The sequence below is a fragment of the Aulonocara stuartgranti genome (genome assembly GCF_965226115.1).
Source record: "Aulonocara stuartgranti genome assembly, chromosome: 18".
Lineage (NCBI taxonomy): Eukaryota > Metazoa > Chordata > Actinopteri > Cichliformes > Cichlidae > Aulonocara > Aulonocara stuartgranti.
The window spans coordinates 25555308-25567072 of NC_138954.1; the positions used below are offsets into that span (position 1 = coordinate 25555308).

The window sequence follows — 11765 nt, forward strand, 5'->3', positions numbered from 1 at the left end:
GTTATAGCTATACTTCTCTATATTTGCTAAACTGTTCCTTGGACAAGCTTCACCTCAGTCCAGTGTAATATATTCATATTCCAGGTATTCCTCATAAAATGAGTTTGTGAGATGAGACCATTTTGATAATTATGTATTTTTTTCATTAATTTAAGTAAATTGCAGTTTTTGTATCACTACCTCACTCTTTCACAAGTGGTGTCAAAAATGACCCGGAGCAGTTCCTATGGAATCTTCTATGAACCTTTAATTCTTCGCATCTCTGACTGTCCCCCTTAGACATCTACCTGCCAAGTATGGCATTAAAATCTTTTGGGTGTGTGATGCACCCACCCCATATGCAATTGATGGGATCATGTACCTAGGGAGACAACCAGGGGAAGACATCCAGAAGAATCTGGGGGAAAACATTGTCCATCAGTTGTGTAGTGGATTCAGACACACAGGTCGCAACATCAACACTGACAACGTCTTCACCAGTGTGCCTCTTGCAGAGCATCTCCTGGAGAAGGGTCTTACTATTGTGGGAACTTTGCGACAGAACAAGCCAGACACTCCTCCAGTTATGAAGGCTTCCAGGTCTAGAGAGGTCCACTGAATATGGGTTCAATGGCAGTGTGACCATGATCAGCTATGGGAGAAAAAAGGGAACGGCTGTTCTGCTGCTCAGCACAATGCACCACAGCGAGATGGAGGATGAAAACAGCCCGAAGCAAAAACCAGAAGCAGTTCTCTTCTACAACCAGACCAAAGGAGGAGTAGATACTATGGACCAGATGGTTGGCAACTACATTTGCAAATGCCAGACGCAAAGGTGGCCCACGGTGCTTTGGTACAACATGATTGATGTCGCTTGTGACACCTCACATGAACAGTCGACTGGAAGGTACCCCGACCCTACCAACCTACATCACTAAAGCAATGGGAAGGTGTGGAGGGACAAAAAGTGCTCCGATCTGGCAACAGGAAAGAAGCACACAGCAGAAGAGAAAGAGGTGCCAGTTGGGTCCAAGAAACAAAGATCGCAAAGCCACTGATTGCTGCTTTGTGACAGCTGCACACAGTGAAAGGAGATAAGATGTTTGTGTGTGTATATATACGTGGACAGGGTTATGGTCTCTGGACCTGTTGAATGTTCTCTTTTCGTCCTCCATATAGGGACACACAAACATGTTTTGACACCTAATTGACCTGATTGAGGGTTAAGTGCTAAAATGTGAAGGAAAGGAAAGAATTTACATGTCAAGTCTGCATGAAAGAATTTAAAGGAAGTCTAGAAATGCACTTCAGGACTCACTCAGGTAAGGAAGCAAAGGAATCAGTGGAAAGTGTCATTAGTCATTGTTAGGCTGCTTTTTTTATTCTTTACATCACTACCACTTTCCCACGCTGATAATCTCAATACTCTCCTTATTGAAACATCATTAATATTATGATATGACATAACCCCAATCACAGCTTGAACTAAATCCTTAACGTTTTGCTTGGTTTTGGAAATGAAGCTCTCTGCTACATTCTTATTCCAAAATGGATTTATTATTAAAAAATACAAAACAAAAACACAACATGTGTTTACTGCCTTTGCCAAGACACTCAAAACTGAGGTAATGATTTATAGGACCAGGATCAACAAAAAAAAACCCTTAACCTAAAAATTATAGTTCATACAAGTGTTTGGTTTATTGTCAACATATATAAAGTATTGTATAAAGATTTAAAATATCATGTGACCTCATGTGACCATGTAATGGATGATAAAATGTATTTTATCTCAGAATCTGTCACAGACACCCAGTGTTTGTTATTGTCTGACTAAATGCATTTTTCTCCCACATATTAAACATGTAACCAAAATTGGATTTTATCATCTAAAAAATATAGCCAGAGTCCGCCCTATTCTCTCTCGGGTCAACACGGAGATGCTGATGCATGCTTTTATTATCAGTCGCATTGATTACTGTAATGCCCTGCTCTCTGGTCTTCCTAAAAAGAATATTCCACCTTTACAACTTTTACAAAACCCGGCAGCTCGTGTGCTGACGAAGACCAGAGGGCGGGCCCACATTACACCGGTTTTAGAATCGCTGCATTGGCTCCCTGTGTGTTTCAGGATCAATTTTAAAGTTCTTTTATTGGTTTTTAAATGTCTTAATGGTTTTGGGCCTTCTTATCTCTCAGATCTGCTTTTACCATATGAACCCTCGCGGACCCTGAGGTCCTCTGGTGCTGGCCTTCTGATTGTCCCTAAAGTCAGGACACATACTCACGGAGAGGCAGCTTTTCAGTGGTATGGTCCTCGTCTGTGGAACAGCCTGCCGGAGGAGCTCAGGGCCGCAGAGAACGTACATGTTTTTAAGAACAGGCTCAAGACCCACCTTTTTAATTTAGCTTTTACTTAACGTTTATTTATTTTATGCTTATTTATTCTATCCTGTTATTCTATGATTAATTTAGGCTTTACCTAATATTTATTGATTTTATTCTTATTCATTTTTTAATCTTCTTACTCTATTTATATTTATATTGTATCCCGTTCTTATTTATTTTATCGTTTTACCCTGTATATATCCTATTGTGTCATATCTCCAGTGTTTCCTCGGAGGGCGCTCTCTGTACCGGGGCTGTGATCGACCGTGGCTGCTGTGGCTCTGGGGTCCTTTCAGCCTGGCTGGGGGGCTTCTTTGCCTCCCTCCTGCTGTGTGCCCAGCCTGGAGGCTGCGGTCTGTGACCAGCTCCCGGTGCAGACGGCTCCCTGTTATAGTGTTTCCTCACCTGGCTCATGCGTACCCAGCCCAATTTTACTCTTTAAGTGTGCGTGTGTGTGTGTGTGTGTGTGTGTGTGGGGGGGGGGGGGGGGGGGGGGGTATGTGTGCATTCACATCGCTTATGTTAATGAGAGTGTGGGGAGTGAGTTGGAGGGTGGGGTGGGGTGGGCTGCTTTTAACCATGTAAAAGCACTTTATAAATAAAGATTGATTGATTGATGAGGACGAGGTGGACAGCAGCTTTAAATGGTCTAGTTTCAATTACAGATCGTTTAAACTGTGAAGGTCTGCCTTTAAGTACCAAGGCCTCAGAGAAGAGCTCGAGAAGATGTGGAGGGTGAACAGTGGTCCGTGTAGTAATCAGAGCAGTCCATGCAGCGACGCCCAAGCTAGACGAGTGACTTCGGCAGATCCCAGAAACAACATCTGAGATCTGTCCAGAAGAGCGCAGCTAAGATACTGCACGAGACTCTCAAGCCCTTGTAGAGCACCCGAGCTTGAAGGATAAAGACCGCCCGGCCTTTTATTAGTGTAATAAAATGTGTAAGAACCTTATTAAAAACACTCAGAAAGTGAAAGTTAAACGGTAAAGAAATGTAAAACAAATAGAGGGATTTTTTCTTTTCTTCACTGTTTTCCTATAACTTTGATCAGAATTGTTTGAGAATTCAATATTCCAAATATTTTAAAGTGGTAATGTTTTTTTTTCTTTCCAAACTTTGTTTCTTAATCAATAAATGACAACTGAAAAATAAATAAACAAAAGATGTGTTTTAGTTTGTAGGATCTTTGAGTGTCTGGTGGCTCCAGGTAGGACAGGACATGTGAGAACCTTTAGCAACTTGTCACCCTGACACTTCAAAATCAGTGCTCTTCAGATACAAACAAGAACAATAAAGAGCAGCAGGAGTCCTGATGGTAAAATCTGAGACTTTATTCTTTTCACTGGTGTTTTTGTATATATGTGACACACACACACACACACACACACACACACACACACACACACACACACACACACACACACACACACACACACACACACACACACACACACAAATCATTTTCTCTGACACCTTCAAAGATGAAAATGAAAAGCTGATACAGGGTGTGATGTGATCATATGTCAGGTGTCTCCTTTAAAAGCTCCAAGGTGGTGATCAAATCCTCAGCTACAGCTGTGCTTTGCACCTCTGGTTAGAAGAAAATATGTTTTATGAATAATTTACGAGTGTAAAAAAAAATCAAGATGCAATTCTTATTCTTTAAATGACAGATCAGAGCAATAACAGCAATTCTTTTAAAGAGGAACACTCACCACTGCATGCTCTGCCCAGTTACAACCTGTAAACAGTGATGCAGAAGCTCAGTGTGAAAACTTCAGTTACTTAACATTTGCAGATGAGGTGTGTTCAGTTTTCTACATGTCTACAAGCTGCTGGCAGTTTTTTTTATCAGGTTTGATAATTTGTTTAATCGACTTTACTGGGATACTGTTTAAATCACTGCATGAGGCAGAAGTTTCTATAGAAGTGGATATGGTTGTTTACTAAATAGTCCCCTGTGTTTACACGAGGCACAAAGTAAACAACATATTTATCAGCCTCATTAAAGGTGATCACACAGTAAACTCTGTTTAAAGCTTTTTTGCATGTTTTAAAGAAATACATATTCATCAGGTCTATAAGATCTATTGTGATTCCACTAGAAATTGCCAAGTGGAAAAGGCAAGGATAACTTCAGGTTTAAATCATCACAGGCATTAGTGCAGGGAAAGGGAAGCTGTCAGGGCTGCAGCACGTGCTACAAGGAATCAGTGAATCAGCAGAGTTGCTGTAGTTTTTTCTGTGTGTTTAAAGGAGTTTAAAGTTGTAAAAGCTTGGTTGGATTTGACATTAAGTGCTCAGATCTTTTAAAAGTAGTTGTTATTAAAATGATTCATGTTCAGTTTTATTATTTGTTAAAAAAAATCTTTCTTATAGGTAATAAAAACTTGTTAACATGTAGGCAACACAGCACTGAAAACTCTTTTCTGACTGACACGTTCAAACATAGAGAGTTTACAGTAATACTTACATTCAGTTGCCTCCACTCTTCCATTGATGCATCGAATCTTAGAATAATATTCAGACGACCAGCTGTGTGGTTTCACACACTCCACTCTCTCTTCCTTACCATTTTCTATGTGCACAGTTCCCACAGATTTGTATTCAGGATTGTCATTGGTGTTGACAGCACAGAAGTTAGCTGGACACAAGAAACAACCATTAAATTAAAATTTCTCCCCAACGCTTTAAGAGATCCTTAAAAATGATTATCATTGATGTGTTTATACCTCTGCACTCAGGTAAGTCTGACCACATGCCATTGCTGATACACTTCACTCTTTCTGGACCCACTAATCTGTACAAACGTTGGCATCGGTATATCAAATAGTATCGTGAAGTTTGCTGAGCAACAGCATTTTCAATAACAGGGACGTTTCCGCAATTTTGAACTGAAATGAAAACGCAGGAATATTTCTGAAAACATACCAAACTGTCGCTGAGGTAATGCACTTAACATTCTGATTGGTCAGCATGAATAAATTCAAGGAGAAAATAATGTACTTATTTACTTGTTGTATAACGAAGACGTGTGTCTCCCTCATTTGAAGATCCTGAAAGATACAAAACAGTTATTTTGCTTTGCGATTAGGCCAATTTGAACATTTTCTCTATTATTATTTTATACAGTTTGTCAGTCATTTTTATGTTAACAAGGTTCTACACACACTACATATGCATCCAAGAACTATTACTGCTCAAAAACACCCAGAAATAAAAGGATAAAGTCACTTCAGTATGTATTAAATATCTGTTTTTTTTATTTTTGTATTTTATTAAATTTCACTATGAACAGCAGAAAAGACTGTAAACAGACACTGACAGTCCACTTCCTGTTTAAACGTGCATCATTTGTAGACTGTAAACTTCAAATGATTGCAGAATACTTATTATTTTTTATTTATTATATTTCTGACCACCTGATCATTCACTAAACATTCTCATTCATTTGTGCACTGATACAAGTGTCATGTAATCAGTTGTTTTTAAACTTACTGTGGATTATTGCCAATTCATAAAAAGTAAATACATAAATGCAGATCTCAGTAAACAGTCAGCTTACTGCAGGTCGGGCCTTGTGTCCAGCTTCCTTGTGTACAAACAGATTTTGTGTTGTGTGCTCCCTCTGCAGTGTATCCATCCTCACACTCATACTGCACTTCTGAACCTGCAGCAAACACTTCCTGGTAGTCCTGATGAACGATGACTGCATGGGGGATTTTAGGAGGCACGCTGCACGCATTCATGCTTTCTGTAAAATTAGATTTAGACTTTATTAATCCCAGAGCAGGGCCATTTGTTTGTAGCTTATTCACAGGATCAAACCCACAAAACCTACAGTCCTTAAACACTAATCATAAAAACTTTTGCGTGTTGAGTCATGGATCAAAAAACTGTGAGGACCTGAAAACAAAAACTACATAAAATGTCCTTATTAACAGCATTGGTCTCGAATTTGTTCTGTGTTGACCAGTATTAATTTGGTTGACCAATAGTTTTCATCATAGTGTGCAGACTGTGGTGTCCAACCGGATACTTACAGATACTTTACAGTTAATCCAAAATACTGCAGCAAGAGTACTTTCAGGGACTAGAAAGAACCATCATACTTCTCCTGTATCATCTTCACTTTATTGGCTCCTTTAAAATGCAGAATTAAATTTGAAACTCCTCTCCTCACATACTAGATTTAGGCTGCTGGAGAATTTCATGTGATGTGAACTTTTATTCTTTTGTCACCACTTTTCGCTCCCTGTTCCTGCTGTAAGTACTAAATCTTTTGTTTTTTCTCTCATTGTCCTTGTCTCTTTATGTCGTCCTTTCTTCTCCCCCCCACCATTCCAGTAAAATAATGAATTCTTCCTTCCCAAGTCTTGCTCGCTGCTCATCATCTGATTGTTGTTCTGAAGCCATCCATCCATCACTAATTTTCCATCTAAGGCAGGATGGATCCATGATTCAGGCTGGTAGGGTCTACTGATGTTTTCTCAGCCTACTTTGGGTCCCATCATTTAAACACCAAAGCCTACTATTGTTGGGGACCACAGCCGACCACTTTCTACTGACTGCTTCCAGCAGGTTAATGTGCTCAATGTTAAATCTGCAAATCTGCAGCAGTTGTGTTAGGTGATACTACATGGCCACAATTTCTGAAGAATGTTTGCCGCACCTTATTATTTTTTAAACAAGGTGAATTATCTTTAAAATTTCACATAGGTTTCAATCAGATTCTGAAAAATCAGCAATGTTGGAATTTTCTTTTGATTCTGACATGTAATCAATATTATATTCTTTTAAAAGTTAACATAAAATGTAGTCTTTGTGACAGTCATAGAAACAGTCATAATTCTGACAGTTATATCTTTATTATCTCCTGTTCAGTGAGGACACTCTATCACACTGACAGTAAAAACAGGCTCATCGTGTCTGTGTAGGTTCTCAGTCATCCAGGTTATGGCAGTTTAAGGAGCTTGGAAAGAAGGCGACCAGATTTCTTTACATTAGTGAAACACATAAAAAAAAAAATCTGACACATTAAAATTTTAAACTGATGTTGGCATTAAATTAAAAGTCACATAAAGTAAAAAGGAGTTCATTCTACCTTACTGTCTCATGAAATCTGTGCAAAAATATTTCAACCAAGAAAAACAGGCAAAGAAAGAAGAGCTATTGGCAGGACTTACCTATACACTGTAGCTGATGAGACCATTTTCCATTGTGACATGTGCTGGTTGCCCACCAACCCTTCATTGCTAGCGTGCGTCCTTCGTTGCAGGTGTAGCTCAGCTTGGTGCCCTGAGAGTAAGTCTCTTGCTTTGGGGCAAAGAAGCCACCGTCCAGTGTGGGAGCATCACAGGCCTGTGTGGTGCTCTGTGCTGAAACACAACACTGAAGTAAGTGCAAAACATTATCAACCAGGGTAAATGTTTTTCTGTGAAGTTACTTGTTGTTCTCACCGTGCAGCACTCCAGGAAACCAAAGAAGAGCAAATGCAAAATATTTGATGCACATTTTTAAATCGTCCAACAACAAAGCAGCACCAGCAGTTAAAGGTAATCCACATGAGAACCAGCTACTTATCACAACTGTCACCCGAAAGTTTGTGCAATCACCTTGGCCCTTCCCATTTTGTGGGATGGAAAAAAGTTCGTACACATCCAAAACAACTTTTGAGAAAGAACGTGGAAAAAAATACTGTTTTCCCACAAACGTTTACTCAAATATGTGGTCACATTTTTTTTTATTGAGGTTGTTTTTAAACACGAATAAAAGAAATATGGGAAAAATCTCAGCAACATCTATTTTTCATTGATTTTATTCGTTACACATTGGTTCGTATGTTTGGAGCAGTTCTGAGCATTTTCCCTGAAGCCAACCAGAATCATTTACTTTGAAACATCAAATCAATGAAACTATTTACTGTCCAAATTTCAAAGTCACTTCCCGGACTCGATGGATCAGAGGCTGTATGTTTGACCTGATTGTGCAATTCATTCAGCTGCTTCTAAAGGTATATCTAACATTGCTAACATTTTTATGGTTTCCATCAAAGTTTACACACTACTTGAAATGACTGTAAGAAACATATCTGTGTAGTAAGAAGCAACGATAATGTGGGTGATATATTCACTGTGTACATGACTCTAATGTGAGGATTAATGCAAGAAGTCAAAGTGATGCAGTTGAACCTTGGTGAGGTAAATAAAGTCACATTACTCCACCATTTTATTTTAAGCGAGCATCATTAAATTGCTAGGCTAGCATTGTGGTGAATGGAGGTGTAAGACTGGACTCATATTCTCTGCTCTAATACATCCCAAAGGTGTTCTGTCAGATTGAGGTCATGACTGTGAAGGTCAAAGTTGCTCATCTACAGTGGGGCAAAAAAGTATTTAGTCAGCCACCGATTGTGCAAGTTCCCCCACTTAAAATGATGACAGAGGTCAGTAATTTGCACCAGAGGTACACTTCAACTGTGAGAGACAGAATGTGAAAAAAAAATCCATGAATTCACATGGTAGGCTTTGTAAAGAATTTATTCGTAAATCAGGGTGGAAAATAAGTATTTGGTCACCTCAAACAAGGAAAATCTCTGGCTCTCACAGACCTGTAACGTCTTCTGTAAGAAGCTTTTCTGTCCCCCACTCGTTACCTGTATGAATGGCACCTGTTTGAACTCATCATCTGTATAAAAGACACCTGTCCACAGCCCCAAACAGTCAGACTCCAAACTCCGCCATGGCCAAGACCAAAGAGCTTTCGAAGGACACCAGGAAAAGTATTGTAGACCTGCACCAGACTGGGAAGAGTGAATCTACAATAGGCAAGCAGCTTGGTGTGAAAAAATCAACTGTGGGAGCAATCATCAGAAAATGGAAGACATACAAGACCACTGATAATCTCCCTCGATCTGGGGCTCCACGCAAGATCTCATCCCGTGGGGTCAAAATGATCATGAGAACGGTGAGCAAAGATCCCAGAACCACACGGGGGGACCTGGTGAATGACCTGCAGAGAGCTGGGACCAAAGTAACAAAGGTCACCATCAGTAACACACTACAACGGCAGGGAATCAAATCCCGCAGTGCCAGACGTGTTCCGCTGCTGAAGCCAGTGCATGTCCAGGCCCGTCTGAAGTTTGCCAGAGAGCACATGGATGATACAGCAGAGGATTGGGAGAATGTCATGTGGTCAGATGAAGCCAAAGTAGAACTTTTTGGTATAAACTCAACTCGTCGTGTTTGGAGGAAGAAGAATACTGAGTTGCATCCCAAGAACACCATACCTACTGTGAAGCATGGGGGTGGAAACATCATGCTATGGGGCTGTTTTTCTGCCAAGGGGACAGGACGACTGATCCGTGTTAAGGACAGAATGAATGGGGCCATGTATCGTGAGATTTTGAGCCAAAACCTCCTTCCATCAGTGAGAACTTTGAAGATGAAACGAGGCTGGGTCTTCCAACATGACAATGATCCAAAACACACCGCCCGGGCAACAAAGGAGTGGCTCCGTAAGAAGCATTTGAAAGTCCTGGAGTGGCCTAGCCAGTCTCCAGACCTCAACCCCATAGAAAATCTGTGGCGGGAGTTGAAAGTCCGTGTTGCTCGGCGACAGCCCCAAAACATCACTGCTCTCGAGAAGATCTGCATGGAGGAATGGGCCAAAATACCAGCTACTGTGTGTGCAAACCTGGTAAAGACCTATAGTAAACGTTTGACCTCTGTTATTGCCAACAAAGGTTATGTTACAAAGTATTGAGTTGTATTTTTGTTATTGACCAAATACTTATTTTCCACCCTGATTTACCAATAAATTCTTTACAAATCCTACCATGTGGATTCATGGATCTTTTTTTCACATTCTGTCTCTCACAGTTGAAGTGTACCTCTGGTGCAAATTACTGACCTCTGTCATCATTTTAGGTGGGGGAACTTGCACAATCGGTGGCTGACTAAATACTTTTTTGCCCCACTGTATGTCTTTATGGACCTTGCTTTCTGCACTGGTGCGCAGTCCTGTTCAAACAAGAATCCTGTTCCATGAAACCTCTACGTGCTGTTCTTGAGCTGATCTAAAGCCGTCATGAAGGTTGGAGGTCTGTAACAATAAACTCTACAGAAAATTGGTGACCTCTGCTGACTGTGTGCCTCAGCATTTGCTGGCCCTTTCTGTGTTTTTACGTGGTCTACCACTTTGTGTTTGAGTTGCTGTTGTTCCTAATTGTTGAATCATGAATCTGAACTCAACTGAGAAGTGAGACCTGAAGTTCTTAAGATGTTGTTCTGGGTTCTCGTGTGACTTCCTGCAAGGAACAGAAAAACAGAGGGGAACGGGGACAGTGAGAAAGGACACTTAAAAAGAAAAAAAAATCTCCCGGATCACCTGTTGAGACAAAAAGATAGAAAAAAGAGAACAACATAATAAACACAGCACTATTGCATTAATCTAGCTAACAGTAAATAAGAGTAAATACTAAATGTTGAATGTTGTTGTGCAGCACACAGGACTGACAGCGCACAATGTGCTTTGAGGTAGCAGCCAAGAAAGGTGTAGTTTGTGTCTGTGAACACCTGTGTGGATCAGCACACTTCTATTCAAAAGGTTTCTCCATGTAATGATCTGCTAGAGGGTGTGGGGAGCCATAGACCCATCCCCCAGGGCTTGAAGCAGGTATGGAGGAGATCCAGGTCCCAGATATCCAGAGGTCCCAGAGCGCGAGAGCCCAAGGAGGACCACTGGAGGGGCATCCGTGCCACCCTCCTGCGAAGAGCTGAGGAGAGCCCCAGACGAGGGGTCACCCAGCAGCCACGGAGTAGAAGTCAGAGGGGGCTGCAGTGGCGTGCCCGCAGGCTCTGCCAGAGTGAGGCCTGAGGGGCCCCACAGCCCAGAAGAGGCCTGGCCAAGTTACGAGCGGCAGGCCGGTACATACCTGAGCGCCCAGCCCCAGACACCAATAACCACCAAATTGGAGTAAATCTTTCCTGTGAAGGTTCACCCGTTTCTCAATTTCTAGACAAACCTTTTCTAGAAGAAACAGCTGAGAAACAAATTCACTGACATCTGTTTCTCAGCTGTTTCATCAGATCAGGACATGACATGTTTCTTGTCAGCCAGGTTCTATTTCAGTGATTTCTCGACCTGGTAGTAATCAGGTAAGCAGGCTGTGGCTTCTTGAAACTGAATTCACCTTTTGTGGTTAAAATGTGGTTAATTACTGTTTCATGGTTTAACAAGAGGAGCAATTACTCTTTCACACAGGGGCAGATTGATTTGAATAGCTTTATATCCCTTAATAAATGAAATTGTCATTTACAAACTGGATTTTGTATTTATTCAGGTTTGTTTGTTGAATATTACAAAAAACCAAAAATACTTTGTCAAACCACTGTTC

At 40.8% G+C, this 11765-nt stretch overlaps 1 protein-coding gene across 2 annotated transcripts; it reads right to left on the minus strand.

Annotated features, from left to right (window-relative positions):
* Nucleotides 1-3731: 3731 nt before the first annotated feature.
* Nucleotides 3732-7902, minus strand: LOC309693883 (complement factor H-like). 2 transcript variants are annotated; one of them, XM_082513495.1, is made up of 8 exons: nt 7828-7902; nt 7555-7746; nt 5934-6122; nt 5383-5424; nt 5101-5262; nt 4842-5012; nt 4084-4109; nt 3732-3958 (listed from the first exon to the last, which is right to left on the minus strand). In XM_082513495.1, the coding sequence occupies exons 1-8, from the start codon at nt 7880-7882 to the stop codon at nt 3938-3940; spliced, it is 858 nt and encodes a 285-aa protein (XP_082369621.1). In that variant the 5' UTR covers nt 7883-7902; the 3' UTR covers nt 3732-3937. The 2 variants fall into 2 exon arrangements, with proteins under 2 accessions (XP_082369621.1, XP_082369622.1); XM_082513496.1 differs by lacking the exon at nt 5934-6122.
* Between the last annotated feature and the right edge of the window lie 3863 nt (nt 7903-11765).